Source organism: Cnephaeus nilssonii (genome assembly GCF_951640355.1).
Source record: "Cnephaeus nilssonii genome assembly, chromosome: 7".
Classification (NCBI taxonomy): Eukaryota; Metazoa; Chordata; class Mammalia; order Chiroptera; family Vespertilionidae; genus Cnephaeus; species Cnephaeus nilssonii.
Window position 1 is genome coordinate 77,692,005 of NC_137078.1, and position 17,791 is coordinate 77,709,795.

Here is a 17,791-nt window from a genome sequence, read left to right on the forward strand (position 1 = left end):
GTTAGACAATCATATACTTTACAGCCTTCCCCAGATGTTTCCAGTACCCACCTGACACCATAGCTGGTTATTACAATAGTATTGACTGTATTTCCTATGCTGTACTTTACATCCCGTGACTATTTGAATTGTTTTTATTGACTGATTTTAGAGAGAGGGAGAGAGATAGAGACGTCAGTGTGTTGTTTCCCTTATTTATGCATCAATTGGTTGCCTCTTCTATGTGCCCTGACGATGGGAGGGAAGCCTTGGCCGATGGGGACAATGCTCTAACCAGCGGAGCCACCCAGTCAGGCCTGTAACTACCAGTCTGCACTTCTTAATCCTCCCCTTTCACCCAGCCCCCAGCCCCCAATTCCCCTCCCCTCTGGCAACCATCAGTCTGCTCTCTGTGTGCCAGTGGGTTTTTAAAATATATCCTTTTTCCTTCCCTGAGTTGGGGAAATAGCAGAGGGGCAGGTTTGAGGTGGGGGATGAAGAGTTCTCTCTGGCCCTGATATCACTGATAGCCCTGGCTGAGGTCCATAAAAATGTCGCTCCAGGAGAGGTGCATGCTGGGGACACAGGTTAGGGAACCAGTGAAATATAAACGTGGGGTTAGAGCCTTGAAACTGGGCCGGCACCTGGGAAAGGAGTTCAGCGATGGAGCCCGAAAGGGACCTGCGACTGAGTCTTCCCCTGAGGGGCGCCCCCTGGGGACCTTCGTGGGCCCTGGAGCTAGTCCCAGGCCAGGCCCTGCGGCTGTCCACCTTTGGGGGTGAAGGGGGCGGGGGGTTGGGAGGCGTGGTGCCTTGGGTCAGAGAGGGAGGCTGGGCGGAGTGGCGGCCCCAGCCCGGAGCCCTCCCTGCTCTGACGCGTGGCCTGGGGCGCACATGGCCAGCCGCTGCCTGTCCCTGGCAGGGCCCGTTCCTGGGGGCTCCTGGCCGCAGTGCTCAGGGGCTGTGTCCCCACCAGCTGCTCAGGGTCCTCATGGGCCCAGGGCTGCCTGTGCGGCTTCACCATCAGCGCGTATGCCCGCGCCAAGTTCTCAGGGACCCGTGGAGGCCGTGGAGGGCATCTCTGATGGGGTGAGAATCATGGTTGGGGCTTTGGGCTCGGTGCGATTCCGGAGAACGTTAGGGGCGCTGCTCAGACCCCAGTGAGCACTTGACTGTGATCAGCAGCAACGCGGGCGAGGACCACTTCGGGCTGGGCCTTCACTGGCGGCCAAGCAGATGACCCGCATCGCGTGGTCTGCTCCGCATGGGCCGGAACGCGCTCTATGAGCACCACTTCTTGGCGGTGAGCTGGAGCTGGAGGTGACCCCAGGGCCCTTTGGCTGAGCGCATCCATGCAGGCGGGGCTGGGGTGCCGCCTTCGACACGCCCAGGGCCAGCGGGACTCTGGTTCAGGAAGGAGGCGCCCCATCAGGTACGACCACGAGGGCAGTGGCCGTCAGGAGTCAGCCCATCGAGGGGAGGCGAGCACTGTCCTTGGAGCGGCCATCACCCGGATGTTGCTTCGGTGAAAGGGGAGAAGGCTATCTCCAGGGGGAGCGCCAGGAAGTTCAACCTGCCCACGTGCAGAGCTGCTGGAACCCCCGTGGTGGAGGTTGAGGAAATGGTGGGTGTGGGGTCATTTGCCCCAGAAGACATTCATGTAGGTCACATGGTACAGGGGGAAAGTCTGAGAAAAGAGTTGAGTGGTTAACAATCCGGAAAGAGGCCGAAACCGGTTTGGCTCAGTGGATAGAGCGTCGGTCTGCGGACTGGGGGGTCCCAGGTTCGATTCCGGTCAAGGGCATGTACATTGGTTGCGGGCACATCCCCGGTGGGGGGTGTGCAGGAGGCAGCTGGCCGATGTATCTCTCTCATCAATGTTTCTAGCTCTCTATCCCTCTCCCTTTCTCTCTGTGAAAAATCAATAAAATATATTAAAAAAAAAAAAAAACAATCCGGAAAGAGGAAGATGGAAAAGCTAAGTCTTCGGATGATGTAACAGCTCAAATCATCAAGCGGGACGATCTGGAGTTTGAGGATGGCATGTATGCCAACGTGGGCATAGGAACCCTTCTGGCCAGCAACTACATCTGTCCCAATGTAGCTGTTCACCTTCACAGCGAAGATGGAGTCCCAGGCGTGGGTCCATGTCCATTGGGAGGAGGTGGATGCAGATCTCATCAGTGCTGGCAAGCAAACCGCCATCATCCTTCCCAGGAGCTGTTTTCTCTCCAGCGATGACTCATTTGCTATGATCGAGGGGGACACATCCACCTAACTGTGCTAGGACCACGCAGGTTCCCAAGTATGGTGATCGGCTACCCGGATGACCCCGGAAAGAAGGTGCAGGGAATGGGGGTGCGGTGGACTTGGTGTCCAGGATCAAGACGAAGTAGTGCTCTCCATGGAGCACTGCCCCAAGGCCAACAAACCCCAAATCTTGGAGAAGTTCTCGATACCCCGCCTGGGAAGGGTGCGTGGACGCAGTCCTCATGGAAAAGGCCGGGTGACGTGCACAGAGGAAGGACTGGCGCGGTTGCGCTCTGAAGGCCTCACCGAGGACATCAGGAAGAGCGCGGGGAGTGCCTCGCCCGTCACCCCAGGCCAGGCCCTGCAGCAGCTCCCAGCCCACTGGGAGGAGCCCTTGCTCACAGAGGCTGGTCTTTCATTTTAGCCTCCGGGTCTCATCCCGAGGAGGAGGAAGTCCGGGATCACATGCGTCCATTTCACAGGCAGCCTGACCGTGTCCTCCTGGCCCCTCAGGCTTTCTACCACAGAAAGACGGTTCTCTCAAGAGGGAAGTGACTTTAACAAAACCGAAGGAGAGCAGGCGTTTATCCGTGTGCTCTGTGGCCTCAGAAAGCGCTGCTGCAGGCGTCCGGGACTCAGAGGCCTCTTCACTGTGATTCTCCATGAAGCTGTGCAGCGGGCGGTGACCCACAGGAAGGTTTCTTCCCCCATGAACGTGGGGAGATGTCCAGGGAGGGAGTGACCACCCAGAGGATGCAGAGGCGCCACTTTACTGTCCCATGGAAACACACAGTGTGAGCGTCCGCCCTGCTGCTGTGGCTCCGCTGGTTGGAGCGTCTTCCCGTGACGGAAGGGCGGCGGGTTTGATTCCTGGTCAGGGCACGTACCCAGGTCCAGGCGCGTGTGGGAAGCAAGTGATCAGTGTTTCCCTCACATCGATGTTTCTCTCTCTCTGCCTCCATTCCTCTCTCTAAAATCCATAAAAACACATCCTCACGTGAGGATTGAAATAATAATAACAGTAATAATAATGCAATTTATAAACCGGCTAGGGCAGTGGTCAGCAAACTCATTAGTCAACAGAGCCAAATATCAACAGTACAACGATTGAAATTCCTTTTGAGAGCCAAATTTTTCAAACTTAAACTTCTTCTAACGCCACTTCTTCAAAATAGACTCGCCCAGGCCGTGGTATTTTGTGGAAGAGCCACACTCAAGGGGCCAAAGAGCTGCATGTGGCTCGCGAGCCGCAGTTTGCCGACCACGGGGCTAGGGCATTACAGCCCCCCCAAAAAATGTCAGTTTGTGACGGGAAGACATGCTGTCTAAAGGAAAGATTTTCTCCTTTGGCCCTTCTGACTTTTCTGCTGGGCCTTTCATTTTGTTGCTAAATTTAGTTTCCTGTAGCCTCACCTCCTCCCCACACGCCTCCTCCTCCTCGCAGCTAAGTGGATGCCTCCAGAAGGAGAGGAAGACCACCGCGGTGGGCAGTGCCCTGGTCATGGAGTGCTGACGGGGAGAGGCTGTTGGTGCCACCGGGGTTTCCTCCTTAAATAGTCCACCAAGGGCTGTGGCTGATGATGGGAGGAGTTCTAGAAAGCTACCGATGGACTCAGGTGGGCTTTCTCACCTTGACTCACAGTGCTCCTGTGTCCTGACAGACACTCTGTCCTCCCTCCCTGTTGTGGAGCCGGAGCCGGCCTCTTGTTAATATTCTCTGTAATCCAAGAGGGGCTTGAGGTATTTCATCCTGACTCCTTAGTCTCAAAGACTTAGAAAAAAGTGAGTTTGTATGTGTGTGTTTGGAGGGGGAGAAGGGGGAATCTGGAGGCGGCTTTAAACCCGCCCCCCACATGGAACTTGCACTTCCTAAGCATGGCTCTAGGGGGCGCACAACCAACATGAGCCCCTGGGTAAGAGCAGGAAGTTCCAGCTGGTCAAGGAAGGCCTTTCAGGGAGGCCTCGTAGGGGCCTCATCCCCAGGAGGGACAGGTCCTGGGATGGAGAGCTGGGAGCAGTGCTCACTGAGGGCACAGCCTGCGGGTGTGGGGGGAAGAGGCCAGGGACCATGGCCAGATGGGGTGCGTGGGATGGAGTAGACACCTTGGGGGCTTCTGGGCAGATGTGCCCTGGGAGTGGGGAACGTCCCAGCCGCAGTGTGGAACAGGCTGAGATTCCCAGGGGCCCACAAGTTCCAGGCTGTTAAGCAGTAGAAAGGAGGAAAAGGACTGAGTTTCCCATCCTCACGCGATGACGTCACCTGAGGGACCAAAACAGACCAGGTCCACAGCTGGGATTCCCTCCAAGGTTTCCACCAGGCATCCCCCGTGACCTTCAACGTGGCACCAGGGTCACATCTATGACTTCAGGCTGAGGTGGAGCAGGGGCTGCAGGTGGCACCTGAGCAGAAGGAAGCCTGGGGGAGAGCTTGGCCTGGCACAGTTGGGGAGGCGCATGAGTGAGGACAGGATGGGGCAGGTGAGCTGCCCAGACATCTGGCTCTGATGGGGCAGACTCAGAAATGGGTGAGGCTAGCGGCCCCCTGGGGCCACCTGCTCAGAGCAGCAGCGTCTCCCATCCTGCGGGGCCCACAGCTCCAGGCGTGGCCACGCCACCCCCTCACCTGCAAAGGGGACAGCATGCCTGCCGGCACCTCACAAGGTCAGATCTAGAGGCGGCACCTGGGCCCCAGAGGCTCCTAAGCGCCCATCTCCGCCTTTCTGGAAAGGGGCCTGTCAGAGCTGGGCAGCCGAGGGGCCCACCAGGAAGACAGCCAGAAGGCAGGAGCCCTGCTCAAGATGGATGGGAGGGGAGCTCTGGGCTCTGGAAGGAGGGCCGGGGTCCATTCCCAGGCCTCCCAGGTTAGGCCGTCTGAAAAACTGGGCTCAGCCCCTGGTCCGGCCCCCCTGCCCCAGACCTGCCTCTGCGGGGTGTGCGGGGAGGGTAGGATTGTCCTGGCTGGTTGCAGCTTGCTTGGGACCTTGAACAGGTGCCGCTCACTGGGCCTCAGTGTCTGCTTCTGTGGAATGGGAACTAGGATCAGCTGCTCCAGGATCCGCAGTCAGGCTCCCCGTGCCCGCACAGGCTGCCTCCGTGACGCGCTGCCTCAGTGGCGTTGCCTAGTTGATCTATGTCCTCCTCCCTGCACCCAGGACACCCCAATGAGATCCTCGAACAGACAGTTGCACAAAGAAAAGCAAACAGTGAGCACAGCCCCAGGCATGTCCTCTGGGCCCCAGGGGGCAGGGCTGTCCAGGGAACAGGGACCCGGCCGCGGCACACACAGGCTGGAGGGCTGCTGGGCCCCAGGCGCCCCCTGTGTCGGCCAGGCCGTGGAGCTCACTCCAGAGCCACCTGATGACAGGCGCCCATCTGCTCGTGGCTCCGTGGCCGCCTTGTCCTGGCCTCACTGGCCTGTCCCCTCTGCTCGCAGAGCTTCCATGTGGCCTGTGGCCTGTGTCCTCGTGGTTCCCCTGTGTCCCCCTGACTGCGACTTGCCATGACCCAAACTCTCCCAAATGCTTCTGTCTGGGCTCCTTCCAGCAACAGCGCCGGCAGCTTCAGCCTCCTGTCTTAGCAGGTTCAGTCCTGCCTGGAGCCTCTAATGGGCCCAGAGCATTGTTTTGTGGCGGTGATGTCATAGGTCGAAGGTTGGTCTTAGGATTCATTAGGTGTTCGATTCACTAAGGCCATGGACACAGGTCTAAAGCACAGCTGTTTAAGAGCTGACCTTTGAGCAGCAGGAGTGTGGGTGGGGCAGGCAATGTCCTTGGCCTGTGTGTCTAATGGAGGATCATGTTAGACCTGCTAATGGCACAAGTATATATACCTACTTATGTATGTGTGCATTTGCATGTGTGTTTATGTACAGACATGGGTGTGCATGTATGTGTGTGTCCGTGTTGCAGCATTGAGGGGAATGCACACGGAAGTGGAAGGGTGGTCACTGTGTTTGAGAAACAAACATGAGTTGGTACTCACGCTCCTGCTAACATTCCACAGGAAAAGAAAATGAAGAGGTTCTATCTCATTCTCTTCTTTATAACAAAGGCCAGGAAGTAACCAAACGTCTGGCGATAAGCTAATCTCTAAGTGAATTCTGGTGTGTGAGGGACAGTTTCCTCTAAAGGCTCCCACAGCTATTCCATTGCTGCGACGTGAAAGCATCGTGAGGTCACGTGGGACAGGAAGAGGCCAGGAAGAGGGTCCTGGTGGAGTGGACAGGGCAGGGCTGAGGAGCGTTTTTCACAGCGGCCTCAGTCTTGGAGGCCGTGGGTAAAATCCATGTTTCTAGACTCGCCATTCCGCGGGCGGAGGCCCCAGTCACGTCCCTGCCCGCAGTCCTTTCTTCCTTAACCACGACCCGGGCCTGTGGACAGGAACCTGGGCTCTGGGTCAGACCGGCCCGGGCTAAAGCCGGGCTCTGGGACTTTGGTCCAGTGTCTCCGCCCACTGACCCGTCCGTCTGTGGCGTCAGGAAGCAGGGAGGCCTGCTCTCGGGCAGGGTGAGCACGGCCACGCCTGGCAGCTGCGCCCGTCAGCCGGGTGTCCTCAGCCCCCGGGACATCCCGGGGAGGAGGCGGGAAGGGGGGCCTCAGGCCCAGGAGTCCTCAGGCCGAGGTGGGCGGCCGCCGTGTGGCCCTGACGTCACTCACGCTGACCCTGGTTCGCGAGCCTCCTCCGCGGCCTCCTCAGACCCGCGGCCGGGGCTGGGGCGGGACGTGGACTCCGGCCTTCGGGTGAGGGGAGCCAGGCCCGGGGCCGCCTCAGGGCCTCAGCCTTCGTGCTCCCGGGCCCGCCCGGGCCCCGGCAGAGCTGCTCTGTGCCCGCTGCAGAGCCATGCCCTCAGTGACCCTCTCTCCTCTCTGTCTCAGGGCTCAGCGTGGATCCTGGCCTGGCCGGTCTGCTGGGGCGACGGGCACCGCGCTCCAAACAGCCTTTCATGGTCACGTTTTTCAGGGCGAGCCCCAGCCCCAGCCCCATCCGGGCCCCTCGGGCAGTGCGGCCCCTGAGGAGGCGGCTGCTGAAGAAGACCAACGAGCTGCCGCAGCCCAACAAGCTCCCGGGGATCTTTGGTGAGGTCCGGGCGCCGGCCCGAGGCTGTAGGCCCAGGACCAGTGGTGGTGGCTGAACCTTCTGGCCCTCACAAGGGGCCAGGCCAGTGGTCACCCTCCAGCCCCTCCTGACACCCTCCCTTGCCCCTGCCCCCGGTGGACCGGCCATGCCCTGTCTCTCGGGCCTCCCTGCCGCCGAGGTCCCTTCCGTGCTCCCCGGCTCCCCAGGCCCTCCCCGAGCCCCGTCAGAACCAGGTGCCCTTCCTCCGGGCAGCACCGCCCCGTGCCCGCGGCTCTCTCCCAGGCTCCCTTCGGGATGCACAATTGTAGGCGAAGGTCTCCCCACCAGGCGAGACCCTCGGAATGGGGGGGGACGGGCCTCACCCGGCCCTGTGCCTCTGTTCCTTTCATGGGAGTCAGCCCCCTGTTTGGCCTCAACATGAGCCACCGGACCTGTGCAGGGTGTGGAGGACGGTGGGGTGAGGGCAGGGGCGTCTCGGAAGGGAAGGAGGGGATGCCCCCGCCTGGTGGCAGAAAGGCCCCCGGCTGTTCATTGAGCATCAGGAGGCCACAGGCTGCAGTCGGGCGGCCGGGCGGGCAGGGCTTCCTCGGGAGCCACTGGGAGCATTGAAGGCTCTTGAGTTGGCCGACACCAGCAGAGCCGCAGGGACGGGCTCTGTGGGACCCAGCGGCGTGGTTCCCCATCATTCACTTGTCCCCCAAACGTGCCCGGAGGGCGTCCCCGCCCGGGTGCCTGGGGCAGCGGCACAGAGCAGGCCCAGGAGAGACCTTGCACCGTCTGTCCCCGCAGATGGCGCCCACGGCTCCCACGGTCGGCAGGTGTGCCGTCGGCACGAGCTCTACGTCAGCTTCCAGGACCTCGGCTGGCTGGTAATGTCTGCTCTCCCCTCTCTCTTAAATGACGACCCCGCCTGAAGGTCAAGTGTGTCTCTGGGAGGGGGTAGACTTGGGTTTTTTGTTTTTTTTCATGTATTATTTTCTTCTGGGTTTTCCAAGTGCTCTAAAAGGAGAATGTGTTACTTTTTGGTGAAAAGGTGCTTTTTGGTAAAAACTGTGAAAATGGAGACAACCTGCCTCCTGAGCCATAAAATGTCAGGGCTACAAAGGACCCCGAGGCCAGGCTGGCCGAGCCTCTGTGCCTTTGCGGGACAGCAGCTGCGGGAGGCGTGGGGGCGGGGCAGCAGGAGGACCACCCCGAGGACCACAGAGCTGTTCCCAGCCCTGTGCGCTGAGGGTCTTGGGGTGGCTGCCAGGCTTCGGGGGGCGGGGGGCTGCTCAGGAGGGGCTGAGGGTGAGTGACAGGTCCCTGAGGCAGAGGGAAGGAGGGTGAGGGGCAGCCCTGAATCCTCCTGTGACGGGTGCTAGTGGGAGGGGCCACATGGTGGGACTCACCTTCTTCCATTCCCCACCCAGGACTGGGTCATCGCCCCCCAAGGCTACTCAGCCTATTACTGTGAGGGGGAGTGCTCCTTCCCGCTGGACTCCTGCATGAACGCCACCAACCACGCCATCGTGCAGTCCCTGGTCAGTACCGGCCTGTGCTGCCGGCCCCGGGGAGGGTGCGCTGAGGAGAGGGGCCCGGGCAGCCTGGAGGGGAATGGGGGCGCCTGCTCGGTTCTCGGAGGTTCTCACCTGGAACCTCGGCTGAGTGCACGTGTCCTTCAACCCCCACACTGTGCAGGAGCTGGTCCCTGTGTGGCCAGCCTGCGTCTGCAGACTCACTGCTGGTGCACACACACACACACACACACTCACACACACACACATGCACGTGGGGACCTGCAGGTATGTGTGGTGGGACCCATAAAGTCAGCCTGCTTGTGGCCACATGCACACACATACAGAACAGACGTGCATCCCACCTGGGTGCCTGTGTGCTCTGAACACGTGTGCCCATGTGCATGGGATTGTTCGACCTCCTGCAACAGGTGCACACGGGGTGAGAGACAGGCGTGTGTGCTCACCACCCCCTTCATGGTGAGTCGGGAGAGTCACCCCTGAGCCCTGAGCGCAGGGCTCTTCTGGGCTTGGGCTCCCCCTTCGCTTGCTTCCCGCTGGCTCTTCCTCCTGGTCCTCTCAGCTCTTATGTTTCCACAGACGCTGTGGCTTTTGATGCGCTGGTGTTTGGGGTAACTTTAATGCCGAAAAATAGTTTCTCTGAGGACTATCGTTGCTGCTTATTGCTCAGTGTTTTAAGTGTGTGTGTGTGTGTGTGTGTGTGTGTGTGTGTGTACACTTCTTTCTAGAACGTTTACCTGGACTCCTAGTTCCTGTTATGCCCGAGCCTTATCTTTGCCTATTAAGAGGTTGTCAAGGTGATGCCTTCGGTGGGAGTAAATGGGTGTAAGGGAAGCTGTTGGACTCTGAAAGGCCTCCTTTCTCAGTGTGAGATGGGATTTGCTGGGCCCCAGGGGCTGCCTTCCCTGGTGGAACTCGGTGATCTGTGTGTGACGGCCATCCCGACCTCCCGTCCTTCATGGATGTGCGTCCCCGGGCCCTGTGAGCGGTGTGAGGTGACAGCTTCACCTGCACCTCCAGGCTGTCCCTCCCCCTCCCCCGCCTCTGTCCAGGCCCTTGGACCCCACTGCTGGTCAGCAGGAGTGAGTGCTCAGGCTGTCATGGGTGCACACAGGACAGCAGCTGCGCTCTTGGGGTGCTGTCAGTGACACACAAGCCAGGGACCAGCCGACAGTGGGGCCTGTGAGAAGGGGAGACGGGGCATCTGCAGTGGGAGGAAGGGTCCAGGCACGAGGAGCGAGTGCACAGGCCCCAGGGCAGGGGCAGCTGGGCAGGCTCAGGGCCCACAGGGAGGTGACGTTGGGTGGGCAGGAGCCCCTAACATAGACCTTGAGGATGAGAGCAGGGACCATGTCTGGGACATTTCTGTGTTCCCCATCCTGGCACAGCAGTCACAGGGCATGTGTGTGAGAAATGAAAAAAAGACCATTGTATCATTTAGCAGAAAAGAAAACTGAGGCTCATAAATAATCGAAATTTACCCATGTAACAGAACCTCTGATTTGGTCTCCTAGTGGCTCAAACACAAATGGAAAGAATGGCATTTAGACTCAGCAAATCCGTCTTTGTGGGGCCAGGTGGAGTGAACGCTGACTCTCTCTCTGCCGCTGATCTGAGGAAGCTCTGGTCTAGGGTGCAGTCGCAGAAAGGCTGATCCCTGAGGGGCCTGGCTTCTCTCCCGGCTCCCAAGTCCGGACAGGCCCTCCCGCTTCCCCACTTAGAGCCCATGGCCGGCACCCCCGGGCGGTGTTGCCTGGTTCCTTTCACGTGGGCCTTTGAATGCCAAGCCCAGACACCTCATGTGGAGGCTGGAAGCTGGGGAGCAGTGGCCCCCTGTCCAGTCTGGCTGACATCCCTGCCGAGGCCTCGGCTTCCCCAGTGGCTGCAGAGAGGCTCTGGGCCCCAAGCCAGCCCAGTGCCCGCTGACAGTCCTCCTGGCAGGCTGGCTCAGGGCTGGGGCTCCCGGGACAAGTGGGCATTGGGGAACAGGGACCAGACTGCCGGACGGGCCCCCCATCAGAAAGCTTCACCCGGTTCTGCAGCCCCCGTAGGGCTGGGCTTCACCCGCTCCTGGGCCCTCGGAGCGGCCCCCACACCCACGGTGGAAGCCGGTGTCCTTCCTCTCCTGCCCCAGAGCCCGGGGCCCGTCGGTGTGGGGCCCTGACCCGGAGTCCAGTGCTAACTCAGCTCATCCTGCCAAGTCGCAGGATAAATATTTGTGTGGAGGCCGAAGTAGCTCCACAATCAGGCTCTTTCTTGGTGGGGGAGCGGCTCAGACAGAGGGAGCAGGCTCACCGCCCCTGGTCCGAGTCCTGCCCCAGCCCTGTGGCCTGTGTGCGCTGTTCCTTCATCTCCCAGAGTCACACTCGCCCGAGAAGCTGTCAGGAGGGGTGAACGGTGCTTTGAGAAATGACGGTGTGAACCCCCAGGGGTGAACCTAGAATCCGGGGCTTTATTCAGTTGCTCCATGAACACTCTTGGGATCAGCCAGGAGGGGAGACAGGCCACAAACAAGGGCGTGGACAAGGCATGATCAGGGTCATTGCAGAAGCCCAGAGAAGCCCGGTCAGTGTGGCTGAAGTTGAGCATCGACCCAGGAACCAGGAGGTCACAGTTTGATTCTTGGTCAGGGCACGTGCCTCGGTTGAGGGATCGATCCCCAGTAGGGGACGTGCAGGAGGCAGCTGATCAATGATTCTCTTTCATCATTGATGTGCCTATCTCTCTCTCCCTCTTCCTTCCTCTTTGAAATAAATAAAAAATATTTTTTTTAAGAAGCCAAGAAGAGGGAAGAGTGGAGGGGAGTCCTGGGCGGGTGGTGCTGCAGGGGCCTCAGGCATAGGGACCTGCCATCAGGTGCATTGTGTGCTGGGGACCAGCAGGCCCTCAGGTCTGAGGGGAGTGGGTGTGGCAGGGAGCTGACAGGTGCCCAGGCTGTGCCCTAAGGGCCCAGGGCAGGGAAGGGGTCAAGGAGAGCAGATTTGCACATCACACCTGCCCTGGCTGTGGCTGGAGGTGGGAGGGTCGGGAGGCCAGGCGCTGGGCGGGTCCTGGAGAAGGCCCCAGTGCTCACGCTCTGCCTGCCGCCCCCTCCCTGGCCAGGTGCACCTGATGAAGCCAGACGCCGTGCCCAAGGCGTGCTGCGCGCCCACCAAGCTGAGCGCCACCTCCGTGCTCTACTATGACAGCAGCAACAACGTCATCCTGCGCAAACACCGCAACATGGTGGTCAAGGCCTGCGGCTGCCACTGAGGCCCCGCCGGCCGCTGCAGCACCTCCCGCCGGGGTCAGCCCCGCTCCAGAGGCTGAGACCCTCAAACCAGGCAGACCACAGATAGGACTGGCAGAGAGTCCTCAGATCAACATGCCCATGCCCCTTCCTCCTTCCTGCCAGGGCTGGGTCCTTTCAGGCCCCACCACCCTCCCCTGCCTGAGGTTGTGATAGATTCTGGCGTTCAGTTCTGGTGGGCGGCGTCATCAGGCAGGGTTCTGCCCCAGCCCTGCCCCCCAGTGGCACGTGCTGACTGGCCCTTTGGGGTCAGCACAAAAGTCCTGTCTGAGGACCTGCCCTTGCTCCTTGCTGGCTTGGGCTGTGGGCAGATATGCAATGACCCGAGAGGCACCTGGAGCCCAAGGTGACCAGCTCAGGTCCTCCCTCTCCATTGCAGGGTTTGGGGGGTGTAGACAGGGTTTGGCCCACCTCCGGTTGCCTACCCTTCTCAGGGGCAAAAGTGGGCATTTCTGGGTACTTGTTAAAGAGCATGGGCTTGCCTTGTGTGTTCTATATTTTCGGATCTGAATTACCAAACTGCTGGCCACGGGGAGGCATGTGGGGCAACTCCAGAAAGAGCTGAATGAGCAGCATGGTTAAGGGCTCAGGCCAATGGCATTTTCCTTCTGTCTTCCTGCCCTGGATCTGTGTGTACTTTCTCAGCATGCAGCGCATTGAAATTTTACCTTTGGAGAAACAAAACATCTTGGGGCTTCACTGACGCATCTGTCTGTCGTCGTGTTGAACGTCGGGAGTTCAGCTCTGTGGGGAAGTACCTTTTTACTGAGCCAAGCGTACGTGGTGTAGCCCAGGGTGACAGTGCCCCGCACAGGTGACATAGCGTTCCTTCCTTTTCTGCATGTCAGGCATCAATAATCAACCTTGATGCTGTTTTCTACCAAATCTGGATAGAATTTCAAGTGATCAGCACAGAACTCCAGGCAGCCATTTTCAGCACATTAGCGTTGGCATGTGAATTGAAACCGTGCCGTCTCCTGCTAAGGAGCAATCTGTTCCACCCAGAGCAATGTGTCTGCAACACCGGGCAGCCTGTGGCCAGGTGTGGGCCACGGTAGGGCCTTGTCAGCACCCGTTGTGTCCAGAAGTTGTCAAAACACAGGCTGGTCACCAAAGTCTGCGTCACCCTGTCTGCTCAGGAGCCCCGTCCTGTTTCTTGGGGCCTGTGAGCCAAAGAAAAGGCCCCTGTCCCAGGGGAGTGACAGGCAGTAATTAGGGTGAGCTGGGTGGGAAGGTTCCCGGAAACCACTGTTCTCCTTGGAGCAGCCGAGGCAGTGGGAGTGTTTATTTGATTTCTGACTTGCTAACCCTGTAATTTACCTGCTGGAGCAGACAGTCCAGCTGCCTGAACCCTGAAATACTGTGTCGTTAATAGCAGATCCTGGGCCCACCCCAGCAGACAGGCACAGCCCACAGAGGCAGAACGACCCGTGTGCCCAAGGACGTGCATCCCTGGGGTCCACGCTGCACCCTGAGGACGGGCTCCGGGAGAGCAGGTCTGGGGCAGGGGTGGAGGCGGGGCCCGGCTGCAGGACTGGGAGGGCCTCAGAGTGAGTGTCGAGGAAGAGGCCCTGCCAGGGGCCCAGACTATCTTGAAGATATTGAGTTCCCCATCAGCCAGTGTAGGGACCTGAGCTTTGGCCTAGCCGTTAGGAGACCTGACTTGTGGGTGGCTTCCTCTTCTGGGCCATTTCCCATCCCTAACATGTGAGGGCCTTCAGTCATGGAATCTGTGTCTGAGTGCTGAGCCCAGATACACCCTCATAACCTGAAACTGGAGCCGGTGGCCATCACAAATCCAAGCTATGAACCAGGTGGCCGTCACGAATGGGTACATAACATGGAACCTATTGGCTATTCTAGTCCTTATGTAAAGGTTCTCTCTTCCCAACATCAAGGTTTGTCTTTTAGGTAACCGTAAATTCTAAATTAGCCAATTATTTTGGCAACTACTTTTTTACTTCCCCTGGTATCTTTAGTGCCCAGCAATGGCCTGGTGCGGGTAGGGGTGCAGCAGAAATGCCTGTCAAATTACCCAAAGGTTTGTAGATACGGAGTATCCCTATCAACCAAGCTGTGCACAGCAGGAATGGATAGGAGTTGCAATGTGTTTTCGTGCGGAACAATTGAAAAACAGTAAGTCACTGCTTCCCCACCTGGCCGTCGACTTCCAGCAACTTCTGAGGCCAACTTCTGAGTCACCAAATGGAATCAAATAGAAAAAGCCCCAAGCAGTGGAATAAGTGTGGACACGAAGCCCATGCATTTTATTCCATGAGTTGTCTATTTCTGAGCCGAGCATGGCAGCTGCAGTGGGTGGCCCAGGCTGGCAGGAACACAGCCCCGATGCCACTGCTTCCCTTTCTCTTGCTCAGGGCAGGGCTTGTTTATCTGGTCACACAGACCAGGAGGATAAATAAGGGTGGTCCGTGCATACCCACCGACAGCAGTGAGGAATCGGGACAGTTGGCGGGAAGGGAGGACACAGGGAGACGCAGACTAAGGAGAGACGCGGGCAGCCTTGGTGTTTGCAGTGCAGTCCTGGCCTTGAGACCCAGTGGTCACAAGATTAGTGCTCACGGTCTTCTAACTAAGGCAGGGAAGTCACATGTTCTGGAAAAATCCCTAGGAAATCGGAAAGAGGCAGCATAGCAAGAGTATAGGTTTTGGGACCAAATAGATGTGAATCCTGGTTCTTCCTCCTCTCTACAGCAGGACACTGGCTTTTCCCTCCCAGGCTGTTACGAGGACCAGATATGTACATAAACATTTAGGACAATGTCTGGCCTATCGATGCTTAACAACTGGTACCTGCTGATATTATTACAAATGAATTTGCTAGTTTTGAGCCCCTTCCATGCTTGCCCACTAAGCCTCCTCCCAGAATGTGTCCCAGGGGTGATAGTGTATTTACTTCAGAGCTGGGTTTTTCCATTAAAATAAGTACATACTGCACTACTTTGAGGGCAGGACTTGAATTCTCACCTGCTTGGAAGGCCCGAGGCAAGTGCTGGGTTTTGCTGGCAATGGCCAGGGCTGTGAAACTTGGCTGTGTTCCCTGACACAGGGATCCCACTGTCCTGTAGAAGGTGCTCAGCACCCACCAACTGCCCCTGAGCCTTGGAAAGGGATGGTCCATCCCAGGTTTTCCTACTTATGCAAAGACCTTATGCAAGCACTTGACCTTTAAAAAGAATGTTTTTCATTTACTACACACATAATGTCGTTTTGGAGGGAAGTTTAAATAAAAACAAAAAATATAATTCAAATCACCATAGTCCTACGACTCAGATAAATACACTTAATATTTTGTGAATTTATTTCTAGTTTTCCCCCTTAGGATATACATATAAATATAGATGTTTACATATTATAGATAGGTATTTTTACAAAATTGGTATTTTTTACGAAGTACTATAGTAAAGTACTTTGATATATGCTTTTCCCACTTTCTTATATGGTGAGAATTTCCCTGTTAATAAATATTTTTTAAAAACATGGCTTTCTAGTTTTCTATCCCCTGAACTCTACAAGACTCAGTTTTCACCTCTAAAAAGGCAGGTCCCACAGTCCCGCCCAGAGGTTGTGTGAGGCCGTGACTGTGACAAAGGTCTATGCCAGCAGCATCTGGAGGCACATGTGGCACCAGAGGAAACTCCGGCAGCCACAGGACTGACCCGGGCCGCAGCCTGGGTCTCTTCCTCGGTGCAGCTGTCGAGACCAGGACTAGGACAGGGCCCAGCCCGCACGGAGCTAGTGAGGGAGTGAATTGGCAGAACCCAGCCCCATGTCCGCAGTCCTGGTGCTGGAGCAACAGGAACGTGGGCAGGGAGGCGCCTTCGATGGAGCCAGGCAGCCCCAGGGAAGCAGCTTTGACCTTCAGGCTGCAGCAAAGGCCCCATAGTGCCCTGGGGTCCTCTTCCCACAGGCCAGACCCTGCAGAGCAAAGGGTCAGTGCTGTGCCGAGAAGCTGATGCGGCAGCCAGGTTGCTGCTCCAGGCTGTCTTCCTCCTGCCTGGCAGTCGGGTCCTTGGGCTCCCCTGCCCTGGACTGAGCCCAGAGCCCGGTAAACCTCCCAGGACGTCGTTATGACGGGGGTGGGGGACAGGCCGAGCTTCTGGCCCCAGCTCTGCCACGCTGTCCTGGGTGACTTCTGCAGTCATATCCTGAGCCTTGGTTTGCCTCTGTAGAGGGTCCCAGTGTGGACACAGTGAGGTAACACCCTGGGAGGCCCCTGGGAGGGGCAGTGGCACCCAATGACTCCACACCTGCTAAGCTTCCCGAACTTAGAAAATTGGTCTCAGCCTCCTTAGGCCTCAGGGAAGAGCAGGAAGTGGCAGGGGCATCCTCACAGGAGTCAGTCCTTCCTCAGGAGGCTGGCTGTGCCACATTTTTCACACATCCTTTCTTGGCTCTTGTAAAAGCCCTGAAGTTGCTGCCATCATCCCTTCACTAAAGCCTGCCCGCCCTGTGACTGACCTGCGGTGGCTGTCAATATACAGGGTCTCTTTCGGGAGCTCATCCCAGCCACAGGGAGACAGGAATCTGGCCAATTACAGCAGAGGGAGCTCAGCCTAAGGCCGGAGTCCATTTGGTAGATGGGAGGGAGAAGCCAGAATGCCATCGCCCCTCAGGAGGCGCTACCTCGGGATCACAGGGCCAGGGAGCAGCAGGCCTCTCCTGCCTCCTGGCGCAGCCACATCTCAAGATTGAAAAACCCAGGGCGCTGTCCTAGCTGGTTTGGCTCAGTGGATAGAGCATTGGCCTGCGGACTGAAGGGTCCCGGGTTCGATTCTGGTCAAGGGCACATGCCAGGTTTCAGGCTGGGTACCCAGTAGGGGGCGTACAGGAGGCAATCAATGATTCTCTTTATTAACTGATGATTCTCTCTCTCCCTCTACCTCCCTCTCTGAAATCAATAAAAATAAACAAAACCAGGGCAGTGGATTCTGAGTGGTGTGGCCACAGAGCTCAGTCCCTGCTCAGAGCCTTCACAGATGCGGGACCTTTAAAACCACCTGGTCAACCAGAACATGGGCAGGGAGTGGAGAGAAGCTAGCCCACCTCGGCTCCAAGCAGTAGCTGCGCATAGTAGGACCAGACTATGAGCTCAGCATGGAGGTGGGACGGTTTTGTCTCCTTCAGGGTCAGCACTTTCTGTAAAGGTTCAGGTAGTAAATTTTGGGGGACTGTGCTGGTTAATTTTATGTGTCAACTTGGTTAGGGCATGTATTCCAATATTTGCTTAAACACCAGCCCAGATGATGCTGTGAAGGTACATTTCGATGTGATGAACATTTAAACCAGCACAGCTGAAATAAAGCAGTTACCCTCCATAATGTGGGTAGGCCTCACACAATCAATTGAAGGCCTCGAGAGAGAAAGGACTGCGGCCGCCCGTTTTTTTTCTGGGACTTAGTGAATTTGGTAAAATAAACTGATTTTACCAGAAGAAACATCCAGGAGCCACGCTGGTGGGCCCAGGAGAAGCCCTAGCAGCAAAGGCCTCGCCCAGGGGAGGAGGAATCCTGCTTCCAGACGGCCTTGGGACTTGAACTGCAACTCAGCTCTCCCCTGGTCTCCAGCCTGCTGGTCTGCCCGCAGATTTCCGACTTGCCAACTCCCACAATCACAGAACAAGTCTTAAAATAAATCTCTCTTTACATATGCAGATATACAAC

At 57.6% G+C, this 17,791-nt stretch overlaps 2 protein-coding genes across 3 annotated transcripts in view; both read left to right on the forward strand.

Moving 5' to 3' along the window:
• The window catches only part of BMP8B (bone morphogenetic protein 8b), a 31,587-nt gene extending 13,866 nt beyond the window's left edge, over positions 1–17,721 (forward strand). For both annotated transcript variants that reach the window (XM_079776498.1, XM_079776499.1), the window contains exons 4-7: positions 7,103–7,303; positions 8,094–8,173; positions 8,717–8,827; positions 11,924–17,721. In XM_079776498.1, coding sequence (XP_079632624.1) covers positions 7,103–7,303; positions 8,094–8,173; positions 8,717–8,827; positions 11,924–12,073 — 542 coding nt within the window. In that variant the 3' untranslated portion in view covers positions 12,074–17,721. The remainder of the gene's footprint in view (positions 1–7,102; positions 7,304–8,093; positions 8,174–8,716; positions 8,828–11,923) is intronic.
• On the forward strand, positions 1,011–3,741 carry OXCT2 (3-oxoacid CoA-transferase 2; the record flags this gene model as incomplete). The annotated part of the gene is given in 10 exon segments (XM_079776406.1): positions 1,011–1,080; positions 1,083–1,139; positions 1,142–1,195; positions 1,198–1,243; positions 1,245–1,276; positions 1,279–1,300; positions 1,302–1,351; positions 1,354–1,462; positions 1,464–1,638; positions 3,673–3,741. Coding segments are annotated over 10 exon segments (684 nt in total).
• Positions 17,722–17,791: the final 70 nt, after the last annotated feature.